Here is a 21,820-nt window from a genome sequence, read left to right as displayed (position 1 = left end):
GGCCACCTCATGCGAAGAGTTGACTCATTGGAAAAGACTCTGATGCTGGGAGGGATTGGGGTCAGGAAGAGAAGGGGATGACAGAGGATGAGATGGCTGGATGGCATCACCGACTCAATCAACATGAGTTTGAGTGAACTCTGGGAGTTGGTGGTGGACAGGGAGGCCTGGCGTGCTGTGTGATTCATGGGGTCGCAAAGAGTCGTACACGACTGAGCTACTGAACTGAACTAAAAGAAATGATATTTATATGTAAAAATCTAAACATAACTCTTAGAAATTATGGTGGGCTCAGAACCTGACAATGAAATGTAAAGTTAAGACTTCCAAGGATTAAAGAGATGCTAGAATCACAGTTAGTGAGAAAGAAAGAGATAGAGAGAGAAAGGAAGGAGGGAAGGAAGGAAAGAAGGGACGGGAAAGGAAGGAAGGAAGACAACCAGCAGGTATCCAAAACTTCTCTTGAGAACTTATGTCTTAAAGAACTGAAGCCATTTTTTAAAACAAGGGAAAATAGATTCAGTTGCTTGGTTTTTCACAAGAACATATCTTAAAATAAGTCAATGAGTCTCTTGATTTTATAGAGAGCTGCATTTTTGCTGCCACTTTTTAGGAACAGAAAACCCAAATCATAAACTAGTGTTAGACTTAAAAGATGTTTAAACTGTTAGTCCCTTAGAATAAAGGGTTATTCAGGAAATAGAAGAGGTGAAACAGAGCTTTTTTTTTTTAATTTGTAATAATAAGTACTTAATAATATGTACTTGTTGTGAGGATAAAGAGTTAGTCAGCCTAATTAACTAATCACACAGCATGTGAGATCTTAATTCCCAAACCAGGGATCAAAGCTATGCCCCCTGCAGTGGAAACAGATTCTTAACCGCTGGACCACCAGACAAGTCCCAAAGCAGTGCTTTCCTGAAGTCAAACATCTGTGTCAGAAACCAGGTATGATGGATTTTTCCATGAATCCATGTGAAAGAGTAATTTACCTGTAACTGATAATGTTCTGAGCAGAGGGCTGAAAACTACAGCCCCTGGGGTCCACCCTCTGTTTTTGTAAGTGAAGTTTGATTGGAACACAGTCTCACCCATTGCTTTCCATACTCTATGGCCAAATTTATACTATGGTGGCAAAGCTGAAGAGTGTGACACAAGGCTAAAATATTTACTATCTGACTCAGAAAAAGTTTGCTGACCTCTGTTCTGAAATCGTGGAACTAATCAGATTTCTTTTTCTTTTTTTTTTATGTAATAGCTGCTATTGTCACATGGAAGGCAGTGTACAGGAAGCTTAGCATAGAGTTTAGGGCCATGCTCACCTTAATTCAGCACCCAGCTCTACCTCCTCCCAGATATGTGGCCTTGGACCTTGCCAGCAAGGCAGCCTTGTAACCTCAACCTTCCTAAGCCTCAGTTTCTCCGCTTGTAAAGTGGAAATAATAATAACAGTAATTGCTTCATGTAGGGAATTTATGAGAATTATAAAGATAATGCATTTAAGCATTTAGCCCAGTAACCGGTACAGCTCTAGTGAAAAGTAGCAATAAAATAAGAACAAAATTAAATGGGGGAAATGTTCCTTAGACCTATAATAGAAGACTGAGGGCAGTGTGTAAGGAAGAGGTGGGCCAAATCAGGCTACGTGGGACTTGCATGGTGGAAGATTAGACTGAGAAAAGTGGATACTCTGGCAGGACAAGGGTGCTGAATTGCCCTCTGGGCCCCTATAAAGATTCCTCATTCTGTGAGCCTCAGTTTTCTTATCTGTTAAATGGGAGGGTGATGATCATAGTGCCCAACTCCCCGTGACTGTTGGAGGACTGCATGAGATGATGTAGGTACTGCACTTAGCTCATAAAGGGTTAGCTGTTGTTGCTAAGAATTGTGCTTGAAGGAGGGATTCATAAGAGAGGCAGATGTCAGCAAGTAAAAAGCCAGAGAGAGGAGAGTTGGGTCCAGGTGGATGGTGAAAGAAAGAATAAATCCAGTTTCAGCCAGGAATAGTGAGACCAGGACAGACAAACCATCAGAGCCTCTGCCAGAAGCTTCCTTTTGTACAGGCCCTGACACACCTTCTCCATCTTCTCTGAGCAGAGGGCATATCTTGAAGTGACTGTTCCAGACCCTTTGGTCTCTTGGAGATATGACTGTAAAGCTAGGTTTGCAAGTAATTCTGGCACTAAGATAGGAGTTTTCGTGGGAGCAGAGTTTTCATGAAGACCTGCCTGTTCCTCATGGAGTCTCTGTTGACCTTGAAGTTCCTGATCCTCCATTTATAGTGATATCTGCCTTCCCTGGTTCCCCTGGGCTGCCACAGTCTCTGTGAGTAGGAAGGAGAAAGGTTTTAAGGCAGGAGATCAAGTGGGCAATTGTTAAGATAGACCAGCAGTCTCTTTAAACAGATGGTTGATTAATAGGCTATAATACCATTCCTGTTCTCTCCTGAAGTGGGTCGTATTCCGCTGGAGCAAACTAAGTTTGAGACATGTAAATATCATTATAAAGATTAGACATTACAGTTGATGATGTTCTTAACTGATCCCCTGACATTCAGCCATGCCTTTGGATTAGCATAATTGGAACATGAGAGGTCAGACCTTAATTAGAGCTTAATTGGACTGCTGTATTAAACATAACTGGCTTAGTGGCTGTGTTGTAAACTACACTTGGAAATTCTTTCCAGTGCTTCTCTAAATATATTTTGGGTACTCAGAGTAAAGTTAATGATTTTTTTCAGTTTAGTTCAGTTCAGTCGCTCAGTTGTGTACGACTCTTTACAGCCCCATGGACTGCAGCACACCAGGCATCCCTGTCCTTCACCAACTCCCAGAGCTTGTTCAAACTCATGTCCATCGAGTCGGTGATGCCATCCAGCCATCTCATCCTCTGTCCCCTTCTCCTCCTGCGTTTGATCTTTCCCAGCATCAGGGTATTTTCAAATGAGTCAGTTCTTTGCATCAGGTGGCCAAAGTATTGGAGTTTCAGCTTCAGCATCAGTCCTTCCAATGAACATTCAGGACTGATCTCCTCCAGGATTGACTGGTTTGATCTCCTTGCAGTCCAAGGGACTCTCAAGAGTATTCTCCAACACCACAGTTCAAAAGCATCAATTCTCTGGCACCCAGCTATCTTTATGGTCCAACTCTCACATCCATACATAACTACTGGAAAAACCATAGTGGAAAAAACAGTGATTTTTACTGTAAGCAATTTTTGATATGAGGTTTTCTGTTAGCAGTAACAAGTAGTATGAACTGAAGGGTTTATTTCATCTGGATGTGTAAAGAATGCGAATCTAATATTCCCATATTTGCTGAGGCTGAGCAAGAACAACAAAAACTCCTTGAGGCAGCTCATGCAAGTGAAACAAAGCCCCCATCCAAACTGACTTAAGTGGAAAAGGATTTCTTTTGTTGTTCATTTATATAGACAAGGGGCCCATGGGAAGACCTTCCTTTACAACTTGATCTGGGAGCCCAGTGAAGTCTTCACGACTTAGTTCCCCCTCCATCTCTTGATCCTGTTTCCTCTGACTTCGCTCAAACCTTCCCCCTTCTTGTGACACCAGCCCATGTTTCATAAGGCTTGAAGGTAGCAGAAGAAGAGAAAGTCTCTCCCAGAGTTTCTTTCATCAAACTGGCTCAGGTCAATGACCTAGTTGGAATCAGCCTTTGGAACTAGGGGGATTCAGTGGGATATTAGGCAAATGGAAGGAGACTTATCCAAGGCACACAGCTTTAGAGTTGAGAAAGGTGGACCCAAGTAGGAACTCGGGGCACTGTTAGGCAAAGAAGGCAGAAGGGATAGTGGGCAGCTATCTTAGCTATGGTTCATTATGTTGTAACTAGTGGGAAAGAAGCTTAAATAATAAAGGGGATTTATTGGCTCAGGAAATTAGAAGCTAGAAGTTTCTGAGAGGAAGGAAGGCTTCGGGATTGGATTGATTCAGGTGCTCGATGATGCAATCGAACACTTGGTTCTCTTCTTGGTTCTCTTCTCTGTCTGTCTGCTTGATCTCTTAGAGAGTCAGTTTTATCCATAAGTTGGCTTCTCTGAAAATAGTAGCACAGCAATGGCCACGGGCCTAGGTTTTGCCTCAGCCAGAAGGAGAGAATGCTCAAATTCTTTCAGAAAAGCAAACAAAATGGCTTCCCAGGAGCCCCAACACATCTCTTATCACTATGGAATTGATTACATGCCCATCCTGAGTCAGTGAATCCCTTGGGACAGGATAAATGTGGACCTCATTGGTTTGGGTGTAGGTGGCAGGTGAGGTGGGATCACCTGTACCGCTTTATCAGGGTTCGTACCTGGAGCTGGAGAGGGGTTCATCCTGCATACTCACTGCAGTCACTGCTCACCTGGGGCAGGGAGGGTGGGTTGCTGGACATTGTGCAGAGTGCGGCTGTGGCCTACTCATTTCTTCATCTCTAGGATTTAGCACGGGGCCTAGAACATAGTAAGTGTTCGTGTTAGTAGCTCAGTTGTGTCTGACTCTTTGTGACCCTTGGATTGTAGCCCATCAAGCTCCTATGTCCATGGAATTCTTCAGGCAAGAATACTGGAGTGGGTTGCCATTCCCTTCTCCAGGCAATCTTCCTGACCCAGGGATTGAACCTGGGTCTCCCACATTGCAGGCAGATTTTTTTACCTGAGCCACCAGGGAAGCACATAGTAGGACTTCATTAAATGTGTACTGAACAGGGCCAAACTGGAACAGCATAACTTGCTTAATTCAGAAAGAAATCAGGAGTTTTATACATGAATAAAATGATGGCTGAAAATAAATCTTATCTCAGCTTTAAATACAGATTACATGCAGAGTCTGGATAGAGGTGATAAGACTTTCCACCTCTTTCCCCATCCTATCCCACACAACGTAAAATTTTCCCTTTTGGCTTTCGGTTACTCATCAAATTCCATTACGGTGAAGAGAATTGTAAACAATTGTTGGTATCAGGAAACTATTTCTAACCCCTGATAAGTTCTCTGATGATCTCATGACATTAAAATTTGTTACTATGAATAATTCAGTAAAACAAAACCTTTTTTTTCTTTTTATATTCCTTGCTTATGTAATAGTTATTTATTCTAGTGTGTTTTTTTTTTTTTAATAAAATACCTGAATATCTTTTTAAAAAGTGCAAGGACTCTGGTCACTGAAGGAAGACTCTATTTCCTGGCCTTGACCAATAAGGGAAATTAGACATACCATCAGCTTTTGTTTGAAAACAAATTTCTAAGCAGTGGAAAAAATAGATTCTTGCAGGAAAGGTGTGGTAGAATTACGTTAGTGTTACCAAATTTTAAAATCTAAAACACTTTTAGAAATGACCACGTGGCCTGTGCTGGAAGTCTTGGTCAATATTTTGGGTTACAAGTATATAATTTTAACTTCTTTTTAGAAGTATTATTTTTTGCTAATGAAATTCTAATGTAATGGGAGAAATAATGAACCCCTTTTTGAAGTTTGCCGTGATAAGCATTTTGGCAGCTGGTTATAGTTCACATGTGTACATTTCTAGGATTATAGTTACTGTTCAGTATTGTCATGTTTGGAGAGGGTCTCAGATATCTGGAAGTTTCTTGTGGAGACTATCTATGTGAGACATTCTAAGTGGGTACCATGCCCACAGCCTTAACTGCAGCCCCTTGCCCCTACTTTGTCCACACCCCCATCACTCTGGCCACAAATGAATGAGCCAGGAACAAGGCCATCTGGGCAGCCACTCAGGGATGGCAAGTGGCATTGAAATGGGCTGGCATTGCTCTGCCCAACAGGGATGGTCCATCCTGGATAGTGTCTAACCAGTCCAATCAGATTCTCCAGTCTGGGGAGTGAGGATGTCAGACAAAGAGAGAAAGGGCAGCTCACAGTGTGAGTAGAAGGGGAGAGATACCAGAGAAGAGGAGAAAGCTTGAAAATCCACAAGTCAGGAGACCCTGAAGCAGAGAAACACCCAGATAGGAGAGAGCAGCAGAAAAAGCAGCAGCAAGTTGAAAAAGAAGCCACAGTCAAAAAGGAACTCTTAGGAGTCCCTTGGACAGTAAGGCGTTCAAACCTGTCAATCCTAAAGGAAATCAACCTTGAATATTCACTGGAAGGACTGATGCTGAACTGAAGTTCCAATACTTTGACCACCTGATGCTAAGAGCCGACTCATTTGAAAAGACCCTGATGCTGGGAAAGATCAAAAAGAGGAGGAGAAGGGGACAACAGAGAATGAGATGGTTGGATGGCATCATCATCTCAAAGGACATGAGTTTGAGCAAACTCCAGAAGATAATGAAGGATAGGGAAGCCTTGTGTGCTGTAGTCCATGGGGTCGCAAAGAGTCAGACACGACCGAGTGACTGAACAACAACTCCCTTAGGGGATCTTGACATCACTGATTTGGTCAGCGGAATGAATGCATATGTCACTTCAAACGTGCTTTAAGGGTCAAAACAAGTTCATCATATTTGTTTCATTTGCCATGACAATCAGCAACATCTTAGAGCAAAGACCACATGGAGCAGAGAGCCACAGCTGGTGGAAATGTGCGTTGTTCATGTAACACAAGTGAGAAACCATCAATGTTACAAAGCTGCTCAGATTTGAGGGGTGTTTGTTACAGCCTAAACTTTTTTTTTTTTTTAAAGTCTAGGACTTCCCTGGTGGCACAGTAGATAAGAATCCACCTGCCAATGCAGAGGACTTGGGTTCTATCCCTGGTCCAGAAAGACTTGACATACAGAGGAGCAGCTAAACTCATGCTCTAGGGCCCAGGAACTGCAACAAGAGACTCCACCACAGTGAGAAGCCCGTGCACCCCAACGGAGAGCAGCCCCCTCTCATGGCAGCGAGGCAAAGCCCTCCCAAAGCAACGAAAACCCAGCAAGCCAAAAACAAAAAGATAAAAGTGAAAAAGAAATATCAGTATCTAAAATAAATAAATAAAATAGGTTTTCTTTTTTTTTTTTTAACAAAGCCCAGTAACCAAGGTAACCCAAGCGTCTTCTTCTCTCTTGCAAACCCAAAGAGCCTCAACACAATGCTATAGCCAGCCAAGCTTCACTAACCTCACAGCCTATTCTTTTGACCTTGGTGGAGTGAAATTGCACTCATTACTGGAAGAGAGTCAGTGACTTTCTAATGCGAGTTGTTCCTCATCCCCGTCTTCAATCCTCGAGTCTTTCTCCTATGTGTGTATCTAGCATAAAAACTGGTACAAAATACGGTCTGATTTCTGCCTTTTTCTCTTTGGGGTTTGTCTTTTATCATTTGTTCTCCTCCCCCATTGCCCCTCCCCTCAATGTTGTTACAAACTTTTTTCCAGCATGTAGAAGAATGGGAAGAATTTCAGACTAAACACCCAGGTTTTTACCACTTAGATTTCACGGTTACCACTTTGCTTTGTTTGCTTCATCACTATCCCTACACCCCTGGCCTCGGGCGTGGGGTAGCTCCTCCCGGCCGCCGCCCCTGGCCATCAACTTATCCCATTTTCCATCCATCTTGTTTTCTTGGATGCAGAACAAAGTAACTCGCAGGTTCCTGATGGCATGATGATGTCTTATCCCTTGACACTTAGTCTTTTTCCTTTTAATTCTGGACTTTTTTTTTAAAAAAATTGTTTTTTAACTTTGTATAAGGTTGCCTTAACTGATCACCCTGCTTGCCCAAACTTGGACATTTTTTACCCTTTAACAATCATGAACTCAGTGTATTTGTCTACATTACATTAACCTGGGTGCCCGTACTTTCTTAATCTCACTCTTTAATTTTTCTCTGTATTACTTCCTCTCTTATCTCTTCACTCACCACAACTTTTCATTTGCTTTCCCTTCTCCCTTTCAGCTCCCCAAAGATAATTTTTAAACTAAACAACAGCTGAACAATATCCCCACTGTTCTATGTGTCTGAGTATGCACAGCACGTCCACACTTGCCCAGGACAGAAGGAAAACACAATTTCTTCCATTTTATTTCTTTGCATCAAAATGATTAAATCTGTCTGCATGACCTTCATACATCAGACCATTTGGCTATTTTAAAAGCCTTTTTAATGGAGTAAGTCAAGCTGCATTCCCTTCATAGAAAGAATCTTTACCACCAAAGGGTGCACTAAATGCCAAGGGAACAATGTATCTTTTGTAGGGAGAGAGGGAGAGACACTGCCATCCTACAATTGCTGGATTGTTTAAATTATTAGATGGCAATTCATGCTAAATACATATTTGCCTTGTTGTACAAGTATTTTCTTATTTTGGTGAAAGATAGCTTTTCAAAGGGAATCCTACTCTTGCAGTGCAAACTTAGAAGACCCCATTACACGGTCGAGTGCATTTAATTTTATTACTGTGGCCAGCAGTGTTTCAATTTTTTAATAAAAGTCTATCAGCAGTGAGGGAAAAGACTGCAGACAATCTCCAGCAACTCAGGCACCTCTGTATTTTATTTACTAACAGCTGTAGTAAAGCTTTCGGTGAAAAATCTTAAGTAGCACTTTCCTTTGTGGTGAGAATCAATTGCACAGCAATCTTTTAAACCTTATTTAAGCTTATAAAGCTAATTTGGCTACTTCAAAGTAAAGGGAGGGGGGAAGAAAAACAGAAGAAAAATATTTCTCCTAATAAATAAAATATTAGAAGAAGAAAGTGAAGAGGAATTGTCCAGAATTTATTAGCAATGCCTACTTAATAAATGTCAGAATTCTTGTACAGGAGTTTTTTCTTGCTTTTTTTGCTTGAGTTGCATGGGGAATGCATTCATTCACTTACTCACCAGTCATTGATCACCTGCTCTGTGCCAGATACTCAGTTAAGCACTGGGAAGATAAAGAAGACACATGTCCTGTCCTCAGAGAGTTTATAGTTTGGTAGAGGGGTTGGACATGTGGGCTAGCAGTTATATTACAGTTATATCTGAGGTGCTATAACAGAGGGGCACGTAGAACCAGTGGTGGCCGGGAGAGGAGAGCTTACTCTAAATTGAATAGGGTAAGAATGCTCAGAAAGGCTTCCAGGAGGCATCTTGAAAGACAAATGGAGTTAGCCAATGAGAGAAGAAAGGAATTAGTTAAGAAATTAGTTAAAACTCTTTCTGTTGGAAGCTATATACAAAACAAACTGGCTGAGTAAGAAAGGGGGAATATATTGGCTTATGAAAGGCTTCAGGCATAGTTGGATCAAGGGTCTGGTACAATGTCATTAGAGATCTGCCATTGGTGGTCTGTTCTTCTTCCTTACTAATAAAACCCCAGATTTGTTCACTCTCATTAGACTTGCTGTGTGCTTCAGGAGGGGCAGGGCTTAGCTAATTTTATTTGTACTGATCCAATTTTGAAACAAGGTCACGTTCTGAAGTGTTAGAGGTTAGGACTTCAATATATGAACATGTGGCAGAGGGTGGGAGAGGAGACACAGTTCAACTCTTTACCCCCGCATCTCTCTCTTTCCTCTCTCGAATTTCTTGCTGGTATCTCCAATGACTGGACCCAACAAAAGAGTAAACAAGCCTGGTTGATACGAACCATCAAATCAGCGTCATAAGGCACAGAGTGAGGTGGAGAAGGGTACACCTGGGAAGGGAAAAGAGAGAATTTCCATCAGAGTCTGTCTTGCCTTCACTCACTTGGAAAGGATCTTTTCACATGGTAACCAGCAATTGGGCCTTAGCCCCTGCTATTTAAAGGAGAAGCAGATGGGTCTTCTATCTCCCAGTTTCCATAATAATCTTCTAAAAGGGATTAAATAGTTCTCTTTGGGTTATAAGACATTTTAAATGGGACTAGGAGGCAGGGCAAGCAATACTCTACCCCATATCTGTCCTGTGAGCCTTCAGCCCTGTTACTCCAGGACGTTCTTTCCCTTGTGGCTCTTTAGCTACCTATCACCTAGGAACCACATTGAGCTGCATGTTATGAAAAATCAAGAACAGTGCAATAATCCAAATGAAGTTGATTTTCCTTTACATATCAAGATATCCAGAGTAGGTCAGCTGCAAGCTGGTACATTGACTTAAGGAAGTCATCAGAGGCCCAGGTTCTTTCTAATCTCCTGCTTTTGGCCTGTTGGCTTGTAAGTGCTGCTTTGCTTCCAGCCCCACATCTGTGTTCCAGATGGAAACAAGTGAAGGAAACTTTAAGGAAGAGAGCAGTAAAAATTGGGAAAGTAGCATTGTCCCATGGATGGAGGAGCCTGGTAGGCTGCAGTCCATGGGGTCGCTAGAGTCGGACACGACTGAGCGACTTCACTTTCTCTTTTCACTTTCATGCATCGGAGAAGGAAATGGCAACCCACTCCAGTGTTCTTGCCTGGAGAATCCCAGGGATGGGGAAGCCTGGTGGGCTGCCATCTATGGGGTTGCACAGAGTCGGACACGACTGAAGCGACTTAGCAGCAGCAGCAGCAGCAGCAGCATTGTCTCAGAAATCTATGGGGTATGTCAATTTCTATCTCAAATAGCAGAACCATGTCTTATGGTTGTCCCTTGCTACATGCTGTTGTTCTGTTGTCTGACTCTGTGACCCCATGAACTGCAGCACACCAGACTTTCCTGTCCTTCACTATCTCCCTGAGTTTGCTGAAACTCATGTCCATTGAGTCAGTCATGCCATCCAGTCCTCTCATCCCCTGTCGCCCCTTTCTCCTCTTGCCCTCAATCTTTTCCAGCATCAGGGTCTTTTCCAATGAGTCAGCTCTTCACATCAGGTGGCCAAAGTATTGGAGCTTGATGGAAGGTTGGGAAATGTAGTTTTCCCCCTGGACTGATTGTTGTTGCTGCTGCTGCTAAGTCGCTTCAGTTGTTTCTGACTCTGTGCAACCCCATAGACGGCAGCCCACCAGGGGCTTCTGGTAATAAGGATGAAGTGGAGAGGGGCTACTGGGTGGGCAGCAAGGCAGGGTCAATGCACTGGCCAGTGGCACCCGGACCTGATGTACTGACTTCTGAGAATTTGAGCGGAATGGGGGAAAGCAATAAATATATTTACTCCAAGACAATGTCTAGATTTAAATAAATCCTTCTGAGGCAAGTCCAAAATACATGTACTAAGGCTCCTACTATGTGCCTTGTATTTTATTAGTTCCTGCTAATATAGTCAGAAATGATGCTTACCCCAAGATGACTGGAGAAATGTCATCAGTATTCTTTACTTTGCCTGAGTTATTGTTTCTTGATGTACTTATAAGCCTCATCAAGGACTTATGCATATTTCATCTAACACAAGCAATAAATTAACCCCTATTCCTTTGTCCTACTTAACTATGTGGGCAAAGCATATAATTTAATTCTCTCTTCTCTCTTTAGAGGAAAAGAACCAAATTCATTGCCTGCGATTTTCTGACTGAATGGTTATACAAGTAAGTTTTTCAGTCTTTGAATATTCAATGACCCTAAGAATTCAATAGCGTTAATTTGCCAGCAGAATAGCAACAATTGACTTGAGTTCTTGTTTATTGTTTTCTTGTCAATCAAACATATGGTGTTGTGACCAGTCAAAATCCAAAGAGGACAGGGGAGCCGTTCACAGAATTCTTCTCCATTCCATTTGTGGAAGAGTGGCTGAAACTGCAGTAAGTAATGGCACAAGGCTTTGAATAATTTATTCCTAACTTTAAGATTGTGTTAATGATCATTTCCTCTTTAATGATAGTTCTTCTAAGAGAACTAATTTATGTAATCCATCCAGGACCCCGGGTCAGTTATACATGTAGGTCTTTTCTATGGTTAATTTTAGCTAAGGACATCCTATCCAGGCAGTGATTATTCAAGAAGCACTTCAGAAATCAAATAGAAAACCTAGAACATTTCTTATCCTAAGTAATTAATCTTTCCATTTTCTCTTGCTCTCCAGTTCAGTTCAGTTCAGTCACTCAGTCGTGTCTGACTCTTTGCGACCCCATGAATCGCAGCATGCCAGGCCTCCCTGTCCATCACCAACTCCTGGAGTTCACTCAGACTCACGTCCATCGAGTCAGTAATGCCATCCAGCCATCTCATCCTCTGTCATTCCCTTCTCCTCTTGCCCCCAATCCCTCCCAGCATCAGAGTCTTTTCCAATGAGTCAACTCTTTGCATGAGGTGGCCAAAGTACTGGAGTTTCAGCTTTAGCATCATTCCTTCCAAAGAAATCCCAGGGCTGATCTCCTTCAGAATGGACTGGTTGGATCTCCTTGCAGTCCAAGGGACTCTCAAGAGTCTTCTCCAACACCACAGTTCAAAAGCATCAATTCTTCGGTGCTCAGCCTTCTTCACAGTCCAAATCTCACATCCACACATGACCACTGGAAAAACCATAGCCTTGAAGAGACGGACCTTAGTTGGCAAAGTAATGGCCCTGCTTTTGAATATGCTATCTAGGTTGGTCATAACTTTCCTTCCAAGGAGTAAGCGTCTTTTAATTTCATGGCTGCAGTCACCATCTGCAGTGATTTTGGAGCCCCAAAAATAAAGTCTGACACTGTTTCCACTGTTTCCCCCATCTATTTCCCATGAAGTGATGGGCCCAGATGCCATGATCTTCGTTTTCCGAATGTTGAGCTTTAAGCCAACTTTTTCACTCTCCACTTTCACTTTCATCAAGAGGCTTTTGACTTCCTCTTCACTTTCTGCCATAAGGGTGGTGTCATCTGCATATCTGAGGTTATTGATATTTCTCCCAGCATTCTTGATTCCAGCTTGTGCTTCTTCCAGCCCAGCGTTTCTCATGATGTACTCTGCATTTAAGTTAAATAAGCAGGGTGGCAATATACAGCCTTGACGTACTCCTTTTCCTATTTGGAACCGGTCTGTTGTTCCATGTCCAGTTCTAACTGTTGCTTCCTGACCTGCATATAGGTTTCTCAAGAGGCAGGTCAGGTGGTCTGGTATTCCCATCTCTTTCAGAATTTTCCACAGTTGATTGTGATCCACACAGTCAATATTTATTGCATAGTCAATATAGCAGAAATAGATGTTTTTCTGGAACTCTCTTGCTTTTTTGATGATCCAGCAGATGTTGGCAATTTGATCTTTTGTTCCTCTGCCTTTTCTAAAACCAGCTTGAATATCTGGAAATTCACGGTTCACGTATTGCTGAAGCCTAGCTTGGAGAATTTTGAGCATTACTTTACTAGCATGTGAGATGAGTGCAATTGTGCAGTAGTTTGAGCATTCTTTGGCATTGCCTTTCTTTGGGATTGGAATGAAAACAGACCTTTTCCAATCCTGTGGCCACTGTTGAGTTTTCCAAATTTGCAATTTGGAAATTTGGAAATTTTGAAAAATTTCCAAATTTTCCAATATTGAGTGCAGCACTTTCACAGCATCATCTTTCAGGATTTGAAATAGCTCAGTTGGAATTCCATCACCTCCACTAGCATTGTTCGTAGTGTTGCTTCCTAAGGCCCACTTGACTTCACATTCCAGGATGTCTGACTCTAGGTGAATGATCACACCATTGTGATTATCTGGGTTGTGAAGATCTTTTTCGTATAGTTCTGTGTATTCTTGCCACCTCTTCTTAATATCTTCTGCTTCTATTAGGTCCATACCATTTCTGTCCTTCATCGAGCCCATCTTTGCATGAAATGTTCCCTTGGTATCTCTAATTTTCTTGAAGAGATCTCTAGTCTTTCCCATTCTGTTGTTTTCCTCTATTTCTTTGCATTGATCGCTGAAGAAGGCTTTCTTATCTCTCCTTGCTATTCTTTGGAACTCTGCGTTCAGATGCTTATATCTTTCCTTTTCTCCTTTGCTTTTCACTTCTCTTCTTTTCACAGCTATTTGTAAGGCCTCCCCAGACAGCCATTTTGCTTTTTTGCATTTCTTTTCCATGGGGATTGTCTTGATCCCTGTCTCCTGTACAATGTCACGAACCTCAGTCCATAGTTCATCAGGCACTCACTGTGTCTATCAGATCTAGGCCCTTAAATCTATTTCTCACTTCCACTGTATAATCATAAGGGATTTGATTTAGGTCATACCTGAATAGTCTAGTGGTTTTCCCTACTTTCTTCACTTTCAGTCTGAATTTGGTAATAAGGAGTTCATGATCTGAGCCACAGTCAGCTCCTGGTCTTGTTTTTGCTGACTGTATAGAGCATCTCCATCTTTGGCTGCAAAGAATATAATCAATCTGATTTCGGTGTTGACCATCTGGTGATGTCCATGTATAGTCTTCTCTTGTGTTGTTGGAAGAGGGTGTTTGCTATGACCAGTGCCTTTTCTTGGCAAAACTCTATTAGTCTTTGCCCTGCTTCATTCCGTATTCCAAGGCCAAATTTGCCTGTTACTCCAGGTGTTTCTTGACTTCCTACTTTTGCATTCCAGTCCCCTATAATGAAAAGGACATCTTTTTTGGGTGTTAGTTCTAAAAGGTCTTGTAAGTATTCATAGAACCATTCAACTTCAGCTTCCTCAGCATTACTGGTTGGGGCATAGACTTGGATTACTGTGATATTGAATGGTTTGCCTTGGAAACAAACAGAGATCATTCTGTCGTTTTTGAGATTGCATCCAAGTACTGCATTTCAGACTCTTTTGTTGACCATGATGGCCACTCCATTTCTTCTGAGGGATTCCTGCCCGCAGTAGTAGATATAATGGTCATCTGAGTTAAATTCACCCATTCCAGTCCATTTTAGTTTGCTGATTCCTAGAATGTCGATGTTCACTCTTGCCATCTCTTGTTTCACCACTTCCAATTTGCCTTGATTCATGGACCTGACATTCCAGGTTCCTATGCAATATTGCTCTTTACAGCATCGGACCTTGCTTCTATCACCAGTCACATCCACAACTGGGTATTGTTTTTGCTTTGGCTCCATCCCTTCATTCTTTCTGGAGTTATTTCTCTACGGATCTCCAGTAGCATATTGGGCACCTACTGACCTGGGGAGTTCCTCCTTCAGTATCTTGCTCTCCACCTAGCCCCAAAGGTCATTATGTCTTACAACCAAACTTTTCTAAATTTTAACTTTTAGTTATATGCATCAATTCTACATTTAAAATATTAGAACATGACAGATAAAGTTAACACTCTCTTTGACCACCATTCTAATCTGAGTCTTATCACAGAATTAATGTTTGGTCTATATTTCATCCCTCCATATTCTTAAAATTAGTTATTTAACTATATAAACAGATATCATACAAAATTAGTAGTATTATTTTATGGGAACTGTTTATCATCAATGATAAAGACATTGATGATATTGACATTTTGTCAATATCCTTGACAATATCAATGTCAATGATATTGACATTGATGATATTGACATTATTGACATTTTGTCAATAATGACAAAAGTGTGAAGTGAAAGGGTTAATTGGTCAGTCATATCCAACTCTCTGACCCCATGGATTGTAACCTGCAAAGTTGCTCTGTCCATGGAATTCTCCAGGCAAAAATACTGGAGTGAGTTGCCATTCCCTTATCCAGGGGATATTCCCAACCCAGAGATCGAACCCAGGTCTCTTGCATTGCAGGCAGACTTTTTGCTATCTGAGCCACCAGGGAAGCCCTAATAATGATGACAACTAACATTTATTGAGTGCTATATCACTGGTCTCAGCATTTAATGCTAATGAATTAACTTGATCCTTGTAACAATGCTATTACCAGCCCTATTTTGCAGATGAGGAAATTTATGCATTATCCTGCAACTTGCTTTTATTTGACTAAAATACATTTTGAGATCTAGCCATGTTTATTTAATTATATCTGATTCATGCCTTTGATATCTTTATAGTATATGTCATTTCTAGATTTGCATTATTTGTTCATTCATACAATACATGTTTATTGAGTACTACCGTGTGCCAAACATCATTTTAGGTGTTGGAAACAGAGTGGTGAACAAAGCAGCTAAAACTCCTGCCTTAATGGAGCTTATGTTCTGGTGGAGGATGATAGACAATAAGCAAATAAATAAATGCACTATAAATAGTTGCTTATAGGGAAAAATAAAGCAGAGTGGGATAAAGCAGATGGGGATAGAGTATTGAGGGGGACCTAACTTTATACCATGTGGTCAGGAAACACCTTACTTGGAAGATGACGTTTAAGTAATGATCCATAATTTTAAGCCAAAAGTGGAAGAACGACTACTCAATTTAGAGAGAATAATATTTAACCTATTCTTTGGAAATGTTTTCACATCAGCCCTTTGTAAGAACAATGTCAGGAAACTGAGGCACCAGGAATTAAGCAAGGTTTGTAAAATCCTGTGTCAAACAGAGTATGAAACACGAAATTAGACACTTAGCCTGCAAGTATCACATCTTTTGCTTAAATCCACCTTTCTGGGGAATGCTAAATTGAATAGATTCTTGGCTGACTTTCTCAGTTTTGAGAGTTTGAAAGACTCCAGGTATTACTAGTTTTTAAAAATCTGAAACTATACATTAAAAGGAGGATGATACTAGAAGATCTTGGTTCTTATTAAGCTTCTAAGCTTGTACCTAATTTAGTCCACTATGAAAATGAAAAGCCTTTGTTGACTATAAATGATCAGTAAGTGAAGGATTTACATATGTTTTTCTAAGACAAGGTTTTTTGATATCATTCTCCAAGTTGAAAATGAAACATTTTTTCACTTGCAATAACCAATGAAAAAGAATCTGAAAAATAAGAGAATTTCTCCAACTGAGTTCTCTCAAATCCCTAGTTATTTACTGTACAAATACCTAAATTTAAAATTGTTGCTAACTTCCACTGGCAGCTCATATAAATATACTGCAAAGTAGCAATTGCAAGCATATCAACTGGACTCCACAGGAACAAAAACATAAGAGCTCTTGATTTAAATGGTGTTTGTTCTCTGCTTTACAAAGGGATGCCCAGAGCATGATAAAAATTTAAATGATACTAATCTAATTTGATGCAATAAATATTTATTGAACACCTCCCAAATGCAATGCAGAGCTTGGTGCTGTGGAGAAACAGAGATGAATAAAATATGGCTCCGACCCTTGGGGTGAGAGAGAGGTGTTTACAACTAGCTATAGATTCTGTAGTGAGTGTTGTAAAACAGATGTTAACAAAGCATTATAGGGAAATGCAGATGTACAAGACCATCTGTGCTCCACCCACTCCACCCCCCAGCAGGCCTGGCACCAGTCAGGTGGGACCAGTGGTCAAGCTGGTTGGTGCCCAGGATTGGTCTTGAAGAGGCCAGACCTCAGGGGCTACATCCTTCTTGGGAATGCTCATGAGCAGGGAGAGCAGAGAGCCAGGTAAGGTAGGAGATGATCTCTACTCCAGGTTTCCCCAGCCTCGGCCTTACTGACATTTGATTGTTGTTGTTGTTGTTGTCATTTGTGTGTGTGTGTGTGTGGTCAATCGCTCAGTCCTGTTGGACTCTTTGTGACTCTATGGGCCACCAGGCTCCTCTGTCTGTGGGATTCTCCAGGCAAGAATACTGGAGTGGGTTGCCATTTCCTACTCCAAGGGATCTTCCCAACCCAGGGATCGAACCTGCATCTCCTGCATTGCCAGGCAGATTCTTTACCACTGAGCCACCTGGGCAGCCCTGCTGACACTTAGCACTGGGTAGTTCTTCTTTGGTGGGGGGAAGGGTGGCCTGTACACAATAGCATGTTGCACAGCATCTCCAGCACCCCCACCGCATGCTAGTAGCGCCCCCTGCAGTCATCACCATTGCGCCTGTCTCCACGTGCTGCCACATGTGGGATGCGGGGAGACAGAAGGGCCCCTGGCTGAGAGCTTGTGATTGCATCCAGAGGGAGAAGTGAGAGGAATCTGAGGGGGGAAGAGAGAAAAGCTGAGAAAGTTCATGGTCGGTATTGTCCTGATCATTCGTGTGGATGTGAAGGCATCTGCTGAGAAGGAGGCCCAGGCAGGTTGCGAGGCTCGTGGGGGTGGGGAGGAGACGGCAGCAGCTGCTATGGTGAAACTGATAGGGAACCAACTAGGATAAATAGGGATGGCCCAGCTGATGGTCTGAATTTGTGATGCATACAGCAGCCTGTTTAGGAGATTATTTCCAGCAACCCTCTGCAATCCTGGAAAGCGGGTGGAGGAAACAGATGGTTGGGAAGACTCAGAATTGAAGACTGGCAAAGCTAATATAGCAAAAGGTCTAGACTAGGCCCAGAGGATCCTCGGGGAGAGAGAAATTTCCCCCTACCCTTCTAGGTTCTTCTCAGTGGTGTAAGAATTAAATTGACAGGAGACAGATTATCAGGAGGAAATCAGACAAAATTTCATAACATGTGTTCACGGGAGAGACCTAGGAGAACTGAATAACTTACTAAAATGTCTGAGACCCTCACCTTAAATACCATCTTCAGCTAAAGACAAAAGAAGATGTTAAGGGTAGGGATCTGGGACTTCAAAGGGGAGGAAGGCAATTGACACGAAGCTGGAAAAGCAAATGTTTGGTAAATAAATGTTGGAGCGGCCCTGCAGAGACAATGGGACAGAGAGTGACCTCTGATCTCTCTGTTTCCCCACCACACCTCACGCACATTCTCTGCAGACTTATCTGGTGATTAACTCCATTCCAGACACAGGCCCTCTATCTAAATTCTTTCAGCAGTTAGGAGGAAGGTCGAAGTTTCTTCCTGAGTCTTCTGGGCCTTGATTGTTTTCAGCTCAGAATAATCCTCACAGCACATGGCAAAGAGACATTTTGGGGCTGCAAATTTTGTTTGCAGTATCTTAGGGATGGGAAAACGTTGTTAACTTTTCTAAGAATAACGTCTTACAGTTTTCTCATGAAGTACCATATCTTCTGAATTATGTTAATGTTTAACAATCAATTTTCGGAAAGAGAAGGAGCACTACATGACGTATTCACATTGGAAGTAACCAACTCGGAAGCACTAAAATGGGAGTGGTAGGGTCCATACAGTTTTAGAAATTTCAATGAATCTTATTTGAGCCCTGATTCAAAGAAACAAATTAGAAAGAAAAATTAGGAGGCAACTGGAAATCTGAACACTTAATAAATAATTGATGATATAGGGAATTGTTACACACAATGATTTCATAGTCATGATTAAAAAGTTTACTTTTTAGAGAAACATGCTGAAATACTTATGAACTTATGAATGAAATATGTAACCTTATGATGTCAATGGATAGAGCTGGGGGAAGTTACGTTGAGTGACTGAAATGGAGAAGAATATAATTAGGTCTGGATGGTGACCTGGGTTAATTTTTTTTTCTGCTTACTTTAAATATATATATATATATATATATATATATGTTTTTTTTTTTTTTTTTTTTTTTTTTGGCCTCACTGTGTGGTATGTGGGATCCTAGTTCCTCAACCAGGGATAGAACCCACACTGGCAACAGGGCAGTCCCAACCACTGGACCACCAAGGAAGTCCTTCTGCCTACTTTTTATATCTGAAATGTTTGATAATAAAACACTAAAAGGAAGAGAAATAACAAGATGCTTCAAAGCTCCTCGTGAGCAGCTGATTGAATAGCGGATGGGCTGTGTCAAGGAGGCATCTATTGACTGGTGGTTAACCGGGAGGACTGTGGGCTTTTCTCCACTGGAGATGGTTGGAGTAATGGCGGAGGAGACCGAGTTTTCTCATTACGACGAGAGGCTCAAGTTACGTAGAAGGAAAATGGCCCTGGGGTGGGGGAGGGAAAGAGTGACAAGTGTGAGCCCAAGTGAGAAGCCTCACGGTGTGAGGAGGCCTCGGTTACCCAGGTTGAGACCTGGCTCCGAACAGACACAGCTTACCAGCCAGTTCCCTTACCTCAGCCTCGTTCTCCCTCCCTGCGGCCCTCCAGTGCCAAATCCAATTTTCCCAGTGACAAGGAGGAGGATTAATATAATCAGAGCCATGGGCTTGCCCTAAAAACATGGCTCCTGGGGAACAAGGAAATGACTTTCTAGGTCAGGTCAGCATAGTAAATCTTTTAGGCTTTGCAGGCCACATCATTTGGTCTCTGTTGTAACAACTCAGGTCCAGACTCGTAGCATGAAAGCAGCCATAGACAATATGCGACACAGGGGCATGGCTGTGTTCCAACACAGCTCTGTTTACAAAAGTAGGTGCTGGGCCATATTTGGCCCCTGGGCTGTGGTTTGCTGAGCCCTGTTCTAGATGGACACCAATAACCCAAGTCATAGTCTCATGCCGGGCAACAAATAATATAAATAGAAGTGAGTGGGTGGGAAAGATGAAAGGACAGGGAAGGTTATGATCAGATCAGGAATTTGGGAAGTTGAGATGTGACGGTCTTCAGGGGCGACCCATTCTAAGATGTGACCGTTCTGTTGGGGGACTGTCACAAAGGAAGATGGGGGTCATGGAATCACACGGCCTGGAGGCCTTGGTGTCGGAGGTGTCATCAGTATGAATAATGAAGTATCTGAGAGGCTTATGAGGTGGGTTGAAGAAGATGCTGCATGTGAAATCCAGGAGCTGTCAAGGGTAGAGTAATAATGGTCTGGAAGTTAAAGTGGAGATAGTGCAGTGTAGGGGTTGGGACCCTGGGCTCTGGCATCACAGTTCTGCATACTAAACCGTGCTCTACCATTTCCAGCCATGTGACTCAGCACACATGACTTAAGCTTTCAGAGCCTCAGTTTTTCCATCTGTAAAATGGTCTTTCATCTAAACAAAGCTGGTTCCTTACCTAGGAGAAATTCTGGTGCTAGCTATTAAGGAGATACATCTTTCCCCACTAATGACACGTATATGAATGGGTACATTTCAGTTGTTTGAAGGGAGTTATTTTTAATTTATTTGCTTATCTATTCAGCTAATATTTATTATATGCTTAATTGTGCTCTAAAATCATGAAGCTGGCATTTTCATAAATTGGCTGGATACCATTTACTGGATGCCTACTATGTGTCATGGAACCATGACACAGACTAACATGGTCATTTGTCTTCATGGACAGATTTTATGCACAGTTAGAATTGCAATGTATGTGGACTTATTTATGCTAATTCAATGTACTTTTGGAGGAAGGAGAGATAGGAGAGGGAGAGAAATAGAGAGAAACAAGATCTTTTAAAAATGCAGGCAATTTCCCCTGCATTTACTCTGGAAGTGAAGCATAAAATGGGACACAGGATTTAGCTCTTTCCTTAGTGTCTTCAGTTTTATGTGACACTTACCATATGAGCAGCCTAGAAGGCAACTGCTTCCTTCTGTGTCTGTCTGTCTGCCTACATAACCTACCTAACTACTTACCTACCAACCAAGCATTTATATAGTGCTTATGTGTGTGCTCAGTCGTGTCAGACTCTTTGTGGCCCCACAGACTGTAGCCTGTCAGGCTCCTCTGTCCATGGAATTTTCCAGGCAAGAATACTGGAGTGGGTTGCCAGTATATATAGTGTTTGAAGTGAAGTGAAAGTGTTAGCCGCTCAGTCACGTCCAATTCATTGCGACCCCATGGACTGTAGCCCACCAGGCTCCAATGTCTATGGAATTTTCCAGGCAAGAATACTGGAGTGGGTAGCCATTCCCTTCTCCAGGGGATCTTCCTCACCGGAGGGTCAAACCCGAGTCTCTTGCTTTGCAAACAGTTTCTTTACTGTCTGAGCCACCAGGGAAGCCCTGCTGTTTACTCAGGTACTATTTGAACAGTATTTAAATATTACCTAATTTAACTCCCATGACAAACCTACAAAGTGGGAACTATTATTTACCCACTGTGTTAATCAAGTTAGCCTAGACTAGGTTGCAGTTACAAACAATAGCAGAAAGAACAGTTTATTTCATACTTATGCAAAGACTGATACAGGTTGGACAGCCTCTTATAATAAATTAAATTATATTTGGAACATCTCATTTTTGAAGTCACTAAAACAAAAAGAAGAAAAGAATGGAGGAACCACCCTCAT

General features: G+C 41.9%; 1 protein-coding gene across 6 annotated transcripts in view; it reads left to right on the top strand.

Moving 5' to 3' along the window:
* The window catches only part of IQCK (IQ motif containing K), a 152,823-nt gene that overhangs the window by 39,019 nt on the left and 91,984 nt on the right, over window positions 1-21,820 (top strand). For all 6 annotated transcript variants that reach the window (XM_025275256.3, XM_025275258.3, XM_025275259.3 and 3 more), the window contains 2 exons: window positions 11,296-11,348; window positions 11,484-11,561. In XM_025275256.3, coding sequence (XP_025131041.3) covers window positions 11,296-11,348; window positions 11,484-11,561 — 131 coding nt within the window. The remainder of the gene's footprint in view (window positions 1-11,295; window positions 11,349-11,483; window positions 11,562-21,820) is intronic.

Source organism: Bubalus bubalis, chromosome 24 (genome assembly GCF_019923935.1).
Source record: "Bubalus bubalis isolate 160015118507 breed Murrah chromosome 24, NDDB_SH_1, whole genome shotgun sequence".
In the NCBI taxonomy this organism is placed as follows: domain Eukaryota; kingdom Metazoa; phylum Chordata; class Mammalia; order Artiodactyla; family Bovidae; genus Bubalus; species Bubalus bubalis.
Note: the sequence above shows the minus strand (reverse complement) of the source record. Positions and strands in the feature narration are given on the sequence as shown.